At 39.3% G+C, this 17,994-nt stretch overlaps 1 protein-coding gene across 12 annotated transcripts in view; it reads right to left on the bottom strand.

The window, feature by feature from the left end:
* The window catches only part of LOC131682172 (cGMP-dependent 3',5'-cyclic phosphodiesterase-like), a 157,831-nt gene extending 140,055 nt beyond the window's left edge, over positions 1-17,776 (bottom strand). The window contains exons 1-3 of one of the 12 annotated variants that reach the window (XM_058963445.1): positions 17,691-17,776; positions 15,794-16,335; positions 5,007-5,123 (exon numbers count right to left, since the gene is read on the bottom strand). In XM_058963445.1, coding sequence (XP_058819428.1) covers positions 5,007-5,123; positions 15,794-16,129 — 453 coding nt within the window. In that variant the 5' untranslated portion in view covers positions 16,130-16,335; positions 17,691-17,776. Of the gene's footprint in view, positions 1-5,006; positions 5,124-15,793; positions 16,375-17,470 lie in introns of all 12 variants that reach the window. The other 11 variants (XM_058963442.1, XM_058963436.1, XM_058963438.1 and 8 more) reach the window with 11 other exon arrangements.
* Positions 17,777-17,994: the final 218 nt, after the last annotated feature.

Raw genomic sequence — 17,994 nt, 5'->3', positions numbered from 1 at the left:
TACTGGAATTTTCATTTTCACGAAACTTTTCGATAACCTTCCGTCACTTGCGTTAATGCACTGGGTGCACAGTGCTCCGAAAATCTAGCGAAATCGTCTTAGGGCACCAGCGGATCTAATTCAGAGCCATCTGCGCGGCGAGTGAAATCTGTAAAGAATACTAAAAATCAATTTCTATTCCATAATTTTCAGTTCAGCAATTCGAGAGATCTTGCTCACCGCAAGCCATGAAAAATAGACTACGTTGTGAAGCGATGGTCACTATTTATTAAAAAATCACGGTTAAATAAAAAAAATCACGCTATTAAAAAATTTCAAATAGTTTATAATTTTCACAAACTTATTAAGAAAAATTGTTTAATAATCTTTCGTAATACTGTGTAGGAAAAAAGCTGAAAATTTCAGTATTTTCTCTATCTGCAACATATTTACCCTTAAGTATACCAATTAATTGGTATACGAATTGGAATAGGTTCGCCAAATTTTGGAAGAAGTCTATAAAAAACCCCTTGAAAATTACCTAAAAATTGTTGTAGTTCGATACAATAAAAAAATCCCCAAAAATGAAATGTACCTATTAATGTGAAACACAGTGAATAATACATACAATAAAGACCCATTTTTATCAGTCTCATGGTGTATTTTAGGCTGACAAAATGGGGACATTGACTAAATCGGGCAATTTTTTTTTCTTTATAATAAACTGAAGCTGTTAAAATATTCTTCTCGTCCCTTGATGTAGTCTGATAACTATTTCTGATTATGATGAACTTTTTATTTTTGCATATTTCCATCTTCATGATAAGGAAAACATGCTCAAGAAAGGATTTACTCGAATTCAGTCTTGTTCGTCTGCTAGAGCCCATCAAACATATGTTCATATTTGGCTGATAAAATCAGGGTTTCAATGTATTATAATAGATATTCAGCATTCGAAGAAGTTTCTTGTGAACGAGTGTAGAACGACTTTGTTTCTACTTACTTGAAGTCAGCGGCGTAGCCAGAAATTCGGTGTGGTGGGGGTTTGGTGAAAATCGATCATACTGTCCAAACGGCATAATTCCGAAACCGTAATTTTTGAAGTTTTAAAATTATGCAGAATTAATTTTTCAGAAAATAGTAGCAGAGTTCGTGTCTAGCGAATTTGTTGAGACTTTATTGTAGTCATGAATATTAACCTGAGAAAAATCACCATAAATACTTCTTGGACGATATACCGTCAAAATTATTTTATCAAATGATGCGCTGTTTAACGTTTGTAAAACTCATCGAAGATACTAAACCTCCGAAGTTGGCGGTTTCAAAATAATGCTATCTTGACCTTAAATTACTGTTTTTAAACATTTGACCTATACATATATTCGGTCATACAACAAAAATCAAATGCTCATCAAAATCGATCAGAACCTGCTAGAATCGAATGGAAATCGTTATTTTTCATAAATTTCTCTCTGCATTCGGAAAGTGTTATCCTCGTTATTAATCATATTACGTTTTCGTCTCAACTCGACGCATTCCCAAAAAAAACCTGTCTTAATCCACCTAGTGGTGCAATTGTGCTTGTCTCATTTGTCCAGACTACGATTCCATGGCTGGTTATGTTCAATACAATGGTGGAAATGAATATTACATGTTCAGTACGATTTGCACATACATACAATGGATCGACAGCCACGATCTTGAGATGCTATGTGATACTGAAACATCGCTTGAAACCAGCGGCGGATCGTGGAGAAAGGTCCGGGAGGTCCAGATCCTGGCGAAAATTTTCAACTTGTTAAGAAATTTTAAACTAGTTTTAATTTTAAAGTAGCAACCCCTCACTGCATACTCCCTCCGGGCCGGTATGATTGACGATTTTTAGAGTGATTGCATAACCTTTCTATATGAGAAAGACAAAAATGTACCAAAGTCCAAAAAAAATCAATTTTTGTCAAACATCTCAATGTTTCATGCATTTTAAAGTCATTTGGCATCAAAAATACAAATTTGATTTTGAAAATTTTTCATTTCAGTTTATATGGGAATTTGCTGTGTGATTGCACTGTTCAACTCGTAACTCCGGAACCGGAAGTCCAATCAATAAAAAATTCAATAGCAGCCGATGGGAAGGTTGTACCTTTCATTTGAGACTAATTTTGTGCAAATCGGTCCAGCCATCTCTGAGAAACAGAGGTCACATTTTTTCCACATACACACATACATACACACACATGGTGTATGGTGTTAAACCCCAAAACCTTCTCTGGGCTACGCCGTTGCTTGGAGTTATTTATTTCGCTTTTCATTTTCCGATATGTTTCAGATCGATCCGGTGGTCATTAGTTAGAAAAATTGCAGTCAGAAGGTTCGCACAAATGAACATTTTTGCACTGATAAGTTATCAAGTTCCTTCCAGACAACTTGGAAGTGTTCGGTGATTATTTCTAGCAGTTGTAGATAGAAAAATGAAATACAAAATTCGATTTGTCGAAATAATGTTTGGCTTATTTCAATGGATTATTTCTAAATTAAACAATAAATAGGCGACAAAGAGTAATCCACAAACAACAAGCCATAACTTTTAAAGTATTCAAAATGTTATTCGCAAGAGTAAGAGCTACAAATTTGTAGAAGGCATCATTTCGATATAATCACTTCCCAGAAAATTTGTGAAAATATCTCACTTAATCAGCAAAAGCACAATACCAAAAGAAAGGGCATATTTCCTCCATTAAATTCTCCGAAGACACTATTGACCTAAAATAAGCCGTTTTGGCGTTAATAATAGATTACATGTTTTTGGTTATATTTCTGGCAACGGAAAATGATAAAAATCTTTCGTCCGCATTTAATGTTGATATCTCTTTTGATAATAGTCAGATTTCAACAATCTATAGCTTGTTCGAAAGGTATTCGTTAAAGCTGTCTAAAAACATATAAATTGTTAATCTATATCGTCAATTTCGGCATAACATTAAAAAAACTGCAAAAAACGCCATTTTTACGCATTCAAACATTCATATCTTGGAAACTAAACATCAGAATCAAAAACAAATTAATAGCGTTCATACTGTTTTTTAGTTCTTTCATTTAAGATTGGTTTGGATAAGATCGGTTCAGCCATTGCTGAGAAACACGAATGAGAATTTGTCCGTTACATACACACACACACAGACACACACACACAGACATTGTCCCAAATCGTCGAGCTGAGTCGATTGGTATATAAGACTCGGCCCTCCGGGCCTCGGAAAAAATCTTGAAAGTTTGAGCGAATTCTATACATTTCTTTTATAAAAAATGTAAAAAGATAAAAAAGATTAATTAGAAGTATATAAATTGACCGATATTATTTTTGGTATACATAAGTAATGGAGAAATAAACTAATAGAAGTACAACAAAACAGACTAATGAAGTAGAAGAAAAGAACACATGTAACATTCAATCAAACTACCTGAACTCGTGTAAATTCCAGCAAATGATGTTTATTTAGCATTAACGTCAATTGCATTATTTTATCATGCTATGTTGACAGGGAATGGTTAATTTACATGCGTCGGTGAACTAATTGTACCTTAATCCAATCCGATCTTCCCGAATGAATAGCATCGAACGATGCACAAATTGAACACCGGAAGGATTACTCACTATTCTATCATATACGCCAGTTCTACATCCATTTTCTGACCCAGCTATCACAAATAATCAGACGAACACATACATAGATAGACTTACGACTAGCACATAACAATTTTACACTAGTACTAAAAACCACAATTATTACAAAACGACTACTAAAAGGTATCTGCTTTTACATTTATTTAATAAGTCTGTGCACAATAGCGAATGACGAAGTTGACCGATAAATCGATACACAATGACCCCCACTACGAGCCGTGTCCACCAACACTGCCATTAAACTGTAGAACAATATTTGTAAAAACGATCCACAGTCCACGCCCGTAGCAAATGTTTCATGGGATATGAAAGTCACCATATTAAATTTCAAAATGTCCTAAATATCTTCCCGATCTGCAAGTAGTCAACAGCAAACTTCTTCAATAGTGTAGTATTTGTACAGGTTCTATTCCAAAACCTAGTTTTTCCAGCATATTCGAGGAATGCAAGATTGGGGCAAGCAGTAAGATAATTGCATATTATTCGACATTTAATGAGGAAGGTACGATATTTCAATACATGTTATTCTAACAATATGACAAAAATTATGTGGTTTATATACATTCAATGAGTAATTCGAAGTAATTTTAAAACTTCAAATTTCGAATGGAAAAGTTAAAAAAATCCACGTTAATTGCCCCAGCCAAACAGTAGTAAAGAAAACGTTCCGCTACAGAACTGAATTATAAAATTTATTCAGGCAGTATAAATGCCGAAAACAGTTTTCAACGTGCCCATAAAATCTGCTATATTTCGCTGGTTTTCGGTTTAATTTATGATTGGATAATTTTATTCGTGATGTAAATCCTTTCTTGAGCTTTTTTTCCTTATTTTAGAGATCCGTAAAATGCAAAAATAAAAATACTAATTTTTGTAAATTTTGTACTGTAAGACCCCTTTAAGGGAAATTCAAACTAAATAATCAAGAAGCGTTATGAGGCTATATCTAGGGACCAAAGAAGAATATTTTAAGAACTTCGGTTTATTAAAAAGAAAGGAAAATATATGTCCCGGTTTTGCCACTGTCCCCGTTTTATCACCCTAAAATTCACCTGGCTGATAAAAACGGGTTTTCACTGTACTAGATCTTTGATCACGCAACTGTGCTATGATTCGTACTGCAATAACAAAAATATCCTCCTGGTGTACAAGTGCCCGAAATTTGCCTGTAATTTTTAGATTCTGTTTACTCCGACAAACGAATAAATTTGTGTCAGCATCGCACAGAGCAGGAAACAACAAGTCCCCAATACGAAATATCATTCAATCTTCGATAAAGATCCGCTTATGTACCTATATCACTGTGTTTTGGCGAATCTTCGAGCTACCTTGGATTACCACTTACCGAAAATCGGATTTCCTTATCAAGAATGTTATCATTGATAACCTGAATGAGACCTTCCTCGCTGGAGTGTAGAATCGGCACCAGAAACACATAGGGTGATTTTGTGAGTGTTTTGAGCTGTGAAGAAAAAGGAACGTTTGGATTGAGGTGAGATTTTGACTGAAAATTGGAAATCTTATTTATCTATTATAATATAATGTTCAAAAACAGAACAGGTCAACGGTTAAATTTGCACCATATTTACATCAGAGTTAGCGCATGTTTAATAACAAATTGCATCAGTTATTGGCAACATATTCAGTTCGTAAGGCTTATTCTGTAATGAGTCATTGAGTCATTCCACAGAGGTAGGCAAATTGGTACTGGTCGATCCCCCGTGTAAAAAACTTTAGTGTGCCAAATCATGTTTCAGCATTTTTCTTCTGATATGATGCATGTAGTGTAGCATAGTTATTTTTAATGCCAGACGAGACGTAAAAATGTCATCCACTAAAGCACTGCTTAAGGTCAATTGCAGCTGGCCGTGATTCTGATTGTGATGTTGAGTGTACGGTTCAGATGTATTAGCGTACGGACATCACGATCGTGTGAGAACGAGCGTTTATTTTTTCGCGTAGGAGACCGCATTGATCAGATTATATGTACTGTAGCGTTCACTAAATTATTGGGACGATTTTGTGTTTGTGAAATCTTGGGCGTAGTTGTTCGTGGATGCTCACGATTGCATGTTCGTTTTTGTATTTTGGTGCTCTGTAGCTCAACGCTTTACCGGAAAATCTCTTTCTAACTTTATTTTCCTCGGCAATCAACATACCTGACGAATCGGAGACTCCTTCTGTGTCAGGTAAAGCCAAGGAGGGTATATGTCCTTCCGAAGCAATTATAGATTCTGCACACCCTCAAAACAAATCCCAATTGCAGTCTGGCGACAAACACAATTCGTTTGATTATACCATCATTGCAAACCTGCCTGGCAAACAACTTCAATGTCTAAGTGGAAAGTTAGATCGCATCGCTTCTGCTCGCTCAGAACGCCTCCCACTACAGACTGCTGCTGAACACAACAGTTTAGACGCCGTCACCGAAGATTATCTGCACAGCAGTCGACTGGAATTTCACCCTTCTGACCCGGTCGTGCTCTCTAACGATTTGAACCAACTAAATGAAGGTGCACTTTGTTTGTCGCTGCCATCGCCGGGACGCCCGTTATACAGCACTACGGAAGCTCCGACGCAGTCGCGCTACCAGCCAGCGACCCGCTTAGTCGTCCCGGCCCTGCGTTTGGAGGTCGTGAGGGGGTCTTCCGAACTCCCTTATCAGACGAGTATTTTGCTTTATATGACAGTCGCTTTCTAAAAACCACTCGATTTCTAGCGTGCCATCGGGTACAACACGTTCATGCAATTTGCCGTTACTTGAACGAAGCATAATTTCCTTGCCATCACCAAGACCACATCTACAAACTCACGCTGCGCTGTCATCACCAGGACGCTTGTTATACAATACTACGGAAGCCCCCGAGCGCTCCGACACAGTCGCGCTACCAGCCAGCGACCCGCTTAGTCGTCCCGGCCCTGCGTTTGGAGGTCGTGAGGGGGTCTTCCGAACTCCCTTATCAGACGAGTATTTTGCTTTATATGACAGTTCGCTTTCTAAAAACCACTCGATTTCTAGCGTGCCATCGGGTACAACACGTTCATGCAATTTGCCGTTACTTGAACGAAGCATAATTTCCTTGCCATCACCAAGACCACATCTACAAACTCACGCTGCGCTGTCATCACCAGGACGCTTGTTATACAATACTACGGAAGCCCCCGAGCGCTCCGACGCAGTCGCGCTACCAGCCAGCGACCCGCTTTGTCGTCCCGGTCCTGCGGTCGGAGGTCGTGAGGGGGTCTTCCGAACTCCCTTTTCAGGCGAGTATTTTGCTTTACATGACAGTTCGCTTTCTGAAAACCTCTTGGTTCATAGCATTCCGTTGCGTACAACCACAGATTTCCTGTCCGTCTACTACCAGAACGTTCGTGGAATGAGAACAAAAACGCAGGCTTTCTTGCTTGCGCTCACTTCCTGCGACTATGACATTATCGTTCTCACCGAAACCTGGTTACGTGATGATATATTAAACACCGAGCTAACGACGAACTACGCAATCTACCGATGCGATCGCAACTCTTCTACCAGTCATCTACGTCGCGGAGGTGGTGTTCTCATAGCGATAAAGAAACATCTAACTGACTATACTAAAAATGCCTGGATGTGAATGTTTGGAGCAAGTTGTCGTACGCGTTTCACTGCCAGGTCGATCGTTATATATTTGTTGCATTTATCTAAGGCCGAACAGTGATCCTGACTTGTACAACGTTCACTTTTCTGCAGTCCAAAGCATCCTGGACAAATGTAATAGGCGCGACAATGTACTTGTTCTAGGTGATTATAATCTTCGGTGGATTTTTGATGACGATTATAAGTGCTACCTTCCTGAAAATGCAACCACGGAAGAAGAGACGGCCATCACAGAAACTTTGGTCGCTGGTGGCTTGTATCAAATCTGCTCTGTTAGCAACGTGAATGGACAGACCCTCGATTTAGCTTTCGCCAATGACACGGACATGTTCAAACTGATTGAGCCTCCCACATCTATACTGAAGGTTGACCCTCACCATAAACCCTTCTTTTTAAGACTTGATATGCGTTCTGATGACGGTGAAGCTTTTGATACAATTAACGACGACTTCAACTTTGACTTTACTCGATGCAACTTCGATGAAGTCTCAATGGCCATTGGTGCACTCAATTGGCGTGAGATGCTGGTTGGAAATGACTTAGATCAGGCAGTTATGGCGTTCTATGATGCCATATATGAGATTCTTCGCCGTAATGTTCCTAAAAAACGTGTCAGCAGAAAAGCAGAATATAAATTTCCGTAGTGGAACGCTGAGCTTGGTCGCCTACGCAACGTACTCCGGAAATACGGAAAGCGATATTTACATCATAGGACCGACGACAATAAAACTATTCTTCGTCGAACTGAACTGCAATATGAAACAGCCCGGAACAGTGCATTCGGTGAATATCTGAACCAAGTTCAGCGCAGCCTTCGAAATAATCCTTCGACATTCTGGACATTTATAAACAGCAGAAAACGTTCCGTGGGTGTATCAGAAAATGTCTATCTTCGAGACAACAATTCACAGTCCGCTTCCGAGTCGGCGAACCTTTTTGCAGATCACTTCCGAGATGTATTTTCCAGCCCTCCTGTCTATCCATCGCAACAGTACCTTGAAACATTGCCAACGCATAATATCAACCTTCCCCTTCCTAACGTAAATGATTCTGATGTAGCGAGCGCTCTGTCCAGCGTTGATCCTTTGAAAGGGCCTGGTCCGGATTGTTTGCCTCCTGTGTTTATAAAGCATTGTGCCCGAGCACTTTCTGCACCAATAAGTTTTATTTTTCAGCGTTCAATCTCGGAAAATATTTTCCCAATGGCATGGAAAGAAGCTGCTATAGTTCCTATTCATAAGGCTGGAGATAGGCACAATGTTGAAAACTACAGAGGAATCTCTCTGCTGAACTGTCTAGCTAAAGTTCTGGAAAAGTTTGTGTACAATGCGATGTACGCTGCTTCTTCCAACATAATCGACAAACGACAACACGGATTTATGAAAAAACGCTCCGCCACTTGATGACGTACACGAGCTTTCTAGTTCCAGCTGTAGAGAAGCGTCAACAAGTGGACGCTATATATTTTGATTTCGCAAAAGCATTCGACAAGGTGCCACAACATTGCTGTTTTGAAGCTGGAGCGACTAGGCTTTCCTGAGTGGGTTACCAGATGGCTGCATTCTTACCTCTCACAACGATTTGCCTTCGTTAGAATTGGCACTACATGCTCAAGCGCATTCGTAACGCCAACCGGTGTGCCTCAAGGATCTTTCTATTATTCATCAACGACCTCTGCACCTGCATCAATTCTGAAAAACTGCTCTATGCTGATGATCTGAAAATCTTTCGTTCAATTGCTTCAGCACTCGATTCTGCTGTGCTCTAAAACGATATAGCCAATATAGAGGAATGGTGTTTGCTGAACGGTATGCAGATCAACATTGATAAATGTAAGCTGACAAGTTTCGGACGCTCGGCAAATATAAGTCGTTGCGAATAAACTCTTCAAGCCTGTGTCATCGAGCGGGTGGATTCTATCCGTGACCTGGGAGTGTTATTCGACAGAAAACTTCGTTTCGCCGACCACATTACTGCAACAACGGCGAAGGCTTTTGCAACATTGGGTTTTCTAAAACGGAACGCTGTCGATTTTGTGGATTTCTACGCACTGAAATCTTTATACTGCGCACTGGTCCGGAGCACTTTGGAGTATGCTGTACAAGTATGGGCGCCATACAACGCCGTTCAAAGTAGCCGACTGGAGCGCGTTCAGAGAAGTTTTGTACGATTTGCTCTCAGAAAATTGCCTTGGAACGACCCTATCCGTCTTCCGCTGTATAATAATAGATGCATGTTGCTAGATTTGCCAACGCTGGAGTCTCGCCGCACATTCATGCAAAGAATGTTCATTTTCGATATGTTGTCGAACAATATTGACTGTCCCGACATTCTCTCAAGGATTCATTTATTTGTCCCCCCTCGTGATATAAGGAATCGTCCGCTTCTGTGGATTCCCAGGCACCGCACAGCATATGGCCAGAACAATCCGCTAAACAGATGTTGTAGCAGATTCAACGAAACTGTTTTAGTTTATGACTTCCATACCACTAAATCTAATTATAAGTTAGCAATTAGAAATTTTTAACATTGACACTAGCAATAGCATTAAGTGTAATCTGTACATCGTGAAGGGCCCGAGCGTTTGTATGTTAACCTGTTCGATCACGTGGGCCTTTATATGTCGCCAGTATGTTACTTTGCTTGTATAAATTAAATTTTATGACCGAGTAGCCACTCGCATATTCGCGTATGTTCTTGAATGATCGCACGGACCATCAATCAGATATTTATGTTTCAGTGTACGTTTTAAGATGCTAAAGGAGTGTGTTCCTCTAGTGGATATCAGCTTCATTTTTTTCTGCTTGGTCCAATTGAAGGTATAGACCTAAGCTACTAGGACTGAGAGTAGGGACTTCCGGACGTGACCTATTGCGCGTTTGTAGGACCACGCTTGAGACCGTGTTCATAAATTTGCAATTTCTGAATCATCGGGGTGTTATCATGTTGGCGAGATCGTGGGCGTAGGATTGTGTGGTTGATCGCGCTCAAGCATTTGAATGTTAACGTGTTTGCAGCGTGTGCTACGGTGTATGTAACTTCGCGAGTAGAATTTCTATTTATAACCGTGTGTCCATTCGCATATTAGCGTGTGTTCTTGGATGATCGCGTGGACCGAAAATCTGATGCTAACTTTCAGTCTAAGGCTTAGATATTAGAAGAGGGTGAGCTCCCTCATACTAAAGTTCCCGGTCATATCGCCCTGAAACTTTTTGCCTAGTGTACATGAGGGTTTTTTTTTAAATGGTCCTACTTGAAGTATGGACTTACGCTACTAGCACCAACGCTTTGGGTTTTTCCGGATGTCACTGATTCATGATTGTGTGGACACGCGCGTTTGTATAAACTTACATGAGATCGCATTTATAAATTCGTAGGTGTTAAAAAATTCACCTAATCACAGGGGTGTTTCTTTGTTTGCGAGATCACAGGTCTTGCATGTTCGCGTTTGTGACCAATGCTGTATTATCGCGCAAGAGTCGAGTGTTTGCAAGTTAACAGATTTGGTCGCGTGGACGTGTATGTCGCGTGCATGTAACTTCGCGTGTGTAAATTATTATATATAGCCCTATAACCACTTGCATATTTGCGTGGGCATTTGAATGTTCGCGCGATCCTCGATTTTGAGAGTATGGTACAGATCTAGAAAAGAGTGAGTTTTCCCATGACGCACTGAGACTTCTAATGTATATGAGGTTGATTTTTGAGATGAGACTGATAGCTTTCGGACGTAAACGATTCATGATCACGTGGGAACGAGCGTTGAAAAATATGAACTTGTTCGTATTTACTTTACTCAAAAGATTTTCAAGTTTGTATGCGGGAATATACAAAAAATCGGGAATGGAAATAATAAATTCAAGAGTTGTCCTACTGGAGCTGTTCTCGGAAGGGCTTCACATCACACTACAATTGCAGACGAGACACGCAATGGCACCTACTAAAACACTGCTTAAGGCCAATTGCAGCGGGTCGTGATTCTGAATGTGATATTCATTGTACAGTGCAGGTATGCGAGGAAGTAGGGACTTCGCGATCGCGTGTATCATCGCGAAGGGCTCGAGCATTTGTTTGTTAACGTGTTCGATCGTATGTCGTATGCTAGCGTGTATGTAACTTCGCGTGTATGAATTCTATATTAAAACCGTGTGCCTTTCGCATATTCGCGTGTGTTCTAGAATGATCGCACGCAGACCGTGAATCTTATACTTAATTTTTCGTGTGCGATTCATATTATAGAAGAAAGTGGGTTCTCCCATATCACTAGAGTTCCCAGTCGTGCCGCCATGGAACGTGTCGTCTAGTGGATATGAGCTTAATTTTTTTCGATTGGTATAACTGCATACTGTCGTGATTCGTTGGTTGGGACACATCCTATGTCAAAATAACGAATTTAATTCACTAGTTGGACCGACTGACAAATGTCAAAAACTCTCCAAAGAAGACATTAGTAGTGTAAAAGATTGTCAAAGTCAATTTTACATGAGATTTTGACGTTCAGATGCTTTTTAGTTGAACAATGGTCCAACTAGCGGAGGTCCAACTAAGAAGCGGTCCAGTTAAAAAGTGTCCAACCAGTTAATCACGACTGTATATGGTTCTAAGTTGCTAGAATGGAGGGTAAAGATTTCCGGACGTGACCGATTCATGATAGCGCGCGTTTGCGGGTTCGCGTTGAGACCGCGTTTGTAACTGTGTAACGGTCGTAAGTACAAAAACGTTAACATTGTTAACGGAGTGTTATCAAGTTTGCGCGATCGCGGGCGTAAGTGTGCGTAGATGATCGCGCAGGGCTTAAGCCTTCGGACCGTCATTCTGATGTTTAGTTTTCGGTGTACGGATCACATTCTGACAGGAAGTGAGTTACTCCATATCGCTAGAGTTCCCGGTCATGTCGCCATGGAACGTGTTGCCTAGTGGCAGGGTTACCAAAAATACAGAATAATCTGCATTTATACAGATTTTTCAGCCATTTTCAGACCAAGAATCTGTATGTGCAGATATACAGATTTTTGTGTGTATGTACAGATATACAGATTTTTGAGAAATGATGTTACAAAAACTATTTTTTGAAATATTTTTTTTTCTGTTTCAGTAATACATCCTCTGTGTCTCTCTCAGCTTAGCCCTCTATATTAAAATATATTTTTACTTTTGAGAGTGGTCGCACATTCTGAAAGGTAAAGGTTTGTAATACACTAAGGTTAGCACCCAGCAAACGCCTGGCTGAAGTCTATTTCCAGAAACGTTAATTGTAATGCTCTGTGACTGTTAATTCTCAATTTTTTGTCCGAAAATTCGATAGCTACATGGGTGGACCTAATGTATATAACATTATATATCAACAAAAGTATTTAAATGAAGAAATTTATTTTTCCATTGTGCACATCGGTAAAGTTAAAGTTTCTGGATGTAAAATTGTAGAACGATTTGTAGTGTTTTTTTATGAAGACGTAGACAGGTCCTTGCTTGACTGATTTAAACCACAGGAATTAATATCTTCGATAGATAATCCAGCAAAATCCAGGTTAAACGACTCAACTGATTCGATACAGACATCGACACAGATTTTTCGAAGAATAAATACAGATGAAAAGATTTTTAAGGACAAAAATACAGATTTAATTTTGGCAACGCTGCCTAGTGGATATGGGAGTTATTTTTTTCGTAACTTTGCAATTTTATTTTCTTGGTTTCTTTTTAGTAATTGACTGTTGACACCGAGGATAGAGACTTCCAAACGCGCCCCATTCATGATCGCGCGAACGCGGGAGTTTGTAGATTAACGCTTGATATCGCGTTTGTAAGTTTATTAGTGTTGAGACGTTTACCTTATAGCCGGGGTGTTATCATGTTTGCGAGATCGTGGGCGTAGGTTGCTTGGATAATCGCGGGGGGCTAAAACGTTTGTATGCTGATGTGATTTTGTAACATATTTTCGTGTATTCTAGAATGGTCGCACGAACCGTAAGTCTGATATTAAATTTTCGATATACGGCTCAGATTGTAGCAGAGAGTGGGTTCCCTTATATTGCTAGGTTTCCCGGTCATGTCGCCATGAGACGTGTTGTCTAATAGGTATGAACGTATTTTCTGACTTGGTCCAGCTGATGGCATGGACCTAGGCTTCTAGGACCGAGGATAGACTTCCGGATGTGACCGACGCGTGATCGCGGGCGCGAGGGCATTTTTGTATGTTGCCGCTTGAGACCGCGTTTGAGAATGTATGAGTGTTAAGACGTTCACTATCATCGAGGTGTAATCATGTTTGCGAGATCGCGGGCATAGGTGTGCTTGAGTGGTCGCGAAGAGCTCAAACGTTTGTATGTTAACGTCTTTTTGGCGTGTGATAGCTTGTATGTGACTTCGCGTGTATACACACGATTCTGTGACCGTGATACCATTCATATATTTGCGTGTGGTCCTGAACGATCGCACGAGTCGTGAAACTGATACTAATTTTCAGTGTGCGGTTCAGATGCTAGAAGGGAGTGAGTTCTCTTGTATCAACTGTAGTTCCCGGTCATGTCGACATGGAACGTGTTATCTGGTGGATATGAGCGTCATCTTTGACTGACCCAGCTGAACGCGAGTGAATAATGGCAGTATAAGGCTCGAATAGAAGAGATAAAAGACAATAGATGAGAGATGTAATAGATTAGACAAGTTCAAGATACAACTGAAGTTATAATCATAACATGACAAATATACATTAGTCCTTCAAACACTAATAATACTTAAATAGCCAATTACCACACGTAGCATATACTTTCTCAATTATATATTTCTTTCTTGGTTGATTGTTGGCTGTGAGCTGGTAAAGAGAGGAAAAGTATAGAACAGAAAAAGGGCTTACGTCAGCCGTCCCGGCCTCCTCTATATACCACCATCGAGGCGTATTGTAATCAACACGTTGAAGCGGGCTTCTTATATAAACCAAATCCTGAGCAGGGTTGCCAAAATTAAATCTGTATTTTTGTCCTTAAAAATCTTTTCATCTGTATTTATTCTTCGAAAAATCTGTGTCGATGTCTGTATCGAATCAGTTGAGTCGTTTAACCTGGATTTTGCTGGATTATCTATCGAAGATATTAATTCCTGTGGTTTAAATCAGTCAAGCAAGGACCTGTCTACGTCTTCATAAAAAAACACTACAAATCGTTCTAAAATTTTACATCCAGAAACTTTAACTTTACCGATGTGCACAATGGAAAAATAAATTTCTTCATTTAAATACTTTTGTTAATATGTTATATACATTAGGTCGACCCATGTAGCTATCGAATTTTCGGACAAAAAATTGAGAATTAACAGTCACAGAGCATTACAATTAACGTTTCTGGAAATAGACTTCAGCCAGGCGTTTGCTGGGTGCTAACCTTAGTGTATTGCAAACCTTTACCATTCAGAATGTGCGACCACTCTCAAAAGTAAAAATATATTTTAATATAGAGGGCTAAGCTGAGAGAGACACAGAGGATGTATTACTGAAACAGAAAAAAATATTTCAAAAAATAGTTTTTGTAACATCATTTCTCAAAAATCTGTATATCTGTACATACACACAAAAATCTGTATATCTGCACATACAGATTCTTGGTCTGAAAATGGCTGAAAAATCTGTATAAATGCAGATTATTCTGTATTTTTGGTAACCCTGATCCTGAGTAGTCACAAGTTAAATACATAAAGTTAGGTATTGCCTCTCTTTCTCACACATGTTTAGAGTAGGATAGTGGCAGGATCATTAGAAACAGGCTTAAAATCTTACGGACTAATCTTTAGTCTTCTGCTGGCAGAAGTCAAGTTTAGACAGAGTTACTTTGAATCGCTCTAGTCTACCAACATGTCTCGCCGCAAAGACGCTCGCTTCCCATGGTAAAGAGGGACAAGTTTGTCTTTGCCGTGAGACATGTTGGTAGACGAGCGATTCGTAGTAACTGTGCCTAAGCTAGACTACTGCCAGCAACAGACAAAAGGTTGGTCCATAAGATTGTAGGCCCGATTCTAATGACATCCTTACTCTCACTTGAGTACAATGGCTCTACAATTTTCATAATGATTCCTGCTTAGTAATCTCTAGCTAATTGAATGTCGTTAAAAAGTGAACAAGAGAAAGATATTAGAAAATGAGTTTATTTTTAAGCTGATGTGAACTCGTCAAATCGAAACATTTGATTTGGCTTAACAAGCCAATGCAAGATGCACTACGCTATAATTCTTTTTGTGGGACATTGTCGTTTTTGGAAAAATGTCCAAATATTAATCTATTGCAATATATGCCAGATACAATTTTTGAAATAACAAAACTTTTTTATCAAAACAAAACAATTACACGGAAATGCAAATTTTGTACTAATTTAGCTAAAAAACTGTCTGCGAAAACATTCATTGACTTGGTGGAGGGGTCATTCCCCTACGTTCATGACAGAATACGTATTCCAGTACAAGAATTGTTACTGATATATATGAAAATATTAAGTGTGACAAAAACTTACGTGCACATTAATCTTCATTTGAAGCTCGAGAGAATTGGTCGTGGAGGATAGTGATTGAAACAGATTTAAAATAATTAACGGATCACATGGCTCGTAAACGGCGGCTACTGTTGCGCCGTCGAAGCCGTCTGGCTCCAGTTCACCGCTCGATAATAAACCGGTTTCCTCTTGCTCGTGATCCATCGATAACGACGACGCGCTGGCAGTTGTCAACGTGGTTGCACTCGTAATGGCACAACTGACCACCGGCGAAACACCGCCCTTATCTGTCAGCACTTTAACGTCACTGGAATCGTTGGTATCACCGTCCAGCAGCATTCCCTCTACCTGGGACATTGTGTACGTAGAACTACGCAGACACCGCGGAAAGACGCACTCGGTTAACTTGCACGCACGGCAGCCGGCAAACAGGTTTGGCCTCTCTTTTTATTGCCAACAGAAGCACTTTCGGGGCACTTTACTTTGACTTTCTTATTATTATATTTTTCTCACTTCACTGAACTTAAGCAGCCTCTTCTTTCAAGCAGTACAAATTAATCACACTAGTAAACGAGATCATAAACAACGATGTTGAGATACTGCTGTGAGGGGAACAGAAAAATAAGCACCGGCGGGGAAGAACGTTCAGGAAAAAAACACATACGCTTGGAGCACATTTTCACGAGTTTGCCACCCAATCATAAAATAAAAATACAAACATATAACATTGTACTGACTGCCACCTAGATTTACGGAGGCAGATAAAAAAAGAATAATCAGATCCTAAATATTTACTCAACAAGACGATTTTGGTCATTATCAAGCTTGAACGAATTGACTAAAATATCATTGAAATGTGATTGGCACCGGAAGCTATGCAGAAAACACGTGTCTTGCCAAAACGACATCCAAAATGCTTATCTCTTTGAAGTGCCATTACATCATTGAACTCAACGCACGATATAAAAGATTACGAATCTAAAGTTAAAAGGTACGGATTTTTTTGAAACAAGAGTTTTGTATACCTGCATAAGCAGTTTTTACATGTGTCGAAATTGTTGAAAAGTTCCTCGATTTTACTAGTTTTAGTAATGGCAACGAATTTTAAAGTACTGTTGAATTGATAAGTGGTAAATTCTTGAAGTTTTTAGGTATCTCATAAAGATATGTATTCTATTTGCAGAAATTCGATTTGAATGATGTATTTGCGAATTCAAAAATGTGAAATTTTCATTCAACTCATAGAAAAAAATGTGCTACAATTCTAAATAGTGAGTTCTAAATAAATAAATAGATACGGGAATCGTTCCGTGCGGTTCAACTGACAATCTACTATAGGGTTATACTGGTTTTCTAGCAGTTATAAATAAAGTAGTACATAGTAGATACGTGAAAAGTTCTGTACGGTTCAACCGATAAGCAATAAAAACCGTATCGTGCAGATGTTTCTACATCCAGCAAACTTAATCGAACGAAAATTAAATGAATACAATCGAACATAATTCATTTTTAGTTATAAAGAGTTATCTCGTATCACTAGAGTAAGCAATCTGCCTCTTTCGGATAATTTTGTCACACAATTATATAAACATTCAACGATTACTCCGAAACGATTCTACTTATTCCTACAGCTCATGATAAGTAAAGAAACGGAAAAATTTACTATCCCCTTGCGTCACACTATTATTTACTACTCACACTGTGCAGACGTCGTTCGGTAAAAAAATGCACTCACATGCCTAGCCGAAAATTCTTTCAATTCAATTTAATGTCACCCACATTTTCCGTTTGTTGATAACAGCGTCGCACGAGAAATTTTGTGTGATAGAAAAATGTTTATACGCAATCAAAGGAGACACATCCGAATCCACATCCGTTAAAGATATACTTATAATCTCAGCCAAGCAAAGCTGCTTACACGAAAAACTCCGCACTCGTTACCGAACCGAACGGACAGCGATCTCCCGACTGAATGGTTTGTTTTGATTCATACTGTTCACTTTTTATCTTTCGCGATTCGCGGAATCAGCAGTCAACGGTATATGCACTGCACGACACCAACACGCAGGTATGGGAAAAATGTATTCGAAATTCATTCATCTGTATTCATCTTCTGATACATCTCATGCTACCAACCGTTGTGTTTGTCTCACGAAGTAAACGCCAAGAAGTATACACTGAGCTTGTCGCAAAGCTCATTAGCGATAGCAGCTGTGCGGCAC

The sequence above is a fragment of the Topomyia yanbarensis genome, chromosome 2 (assembly GCF_030247195.1).
Source record: "Topomyia yanbarensis strain Yona2022 chromosome 2, ASM3024719v1, whole genome shotgun sequence".
In the NCBI taxonomy this organism is placed as follows: Eukaryota; Metazoa; Arthropoda; class Insecta; order Diptera; family Culicidae; genus Topomyia; species Topomyia yanbarensis.
The sequence above is the reverse complement of the archived record's forward strand: the minus strand, read 5'-3'. Positions and strand labels throughout refer to the sequence as shown.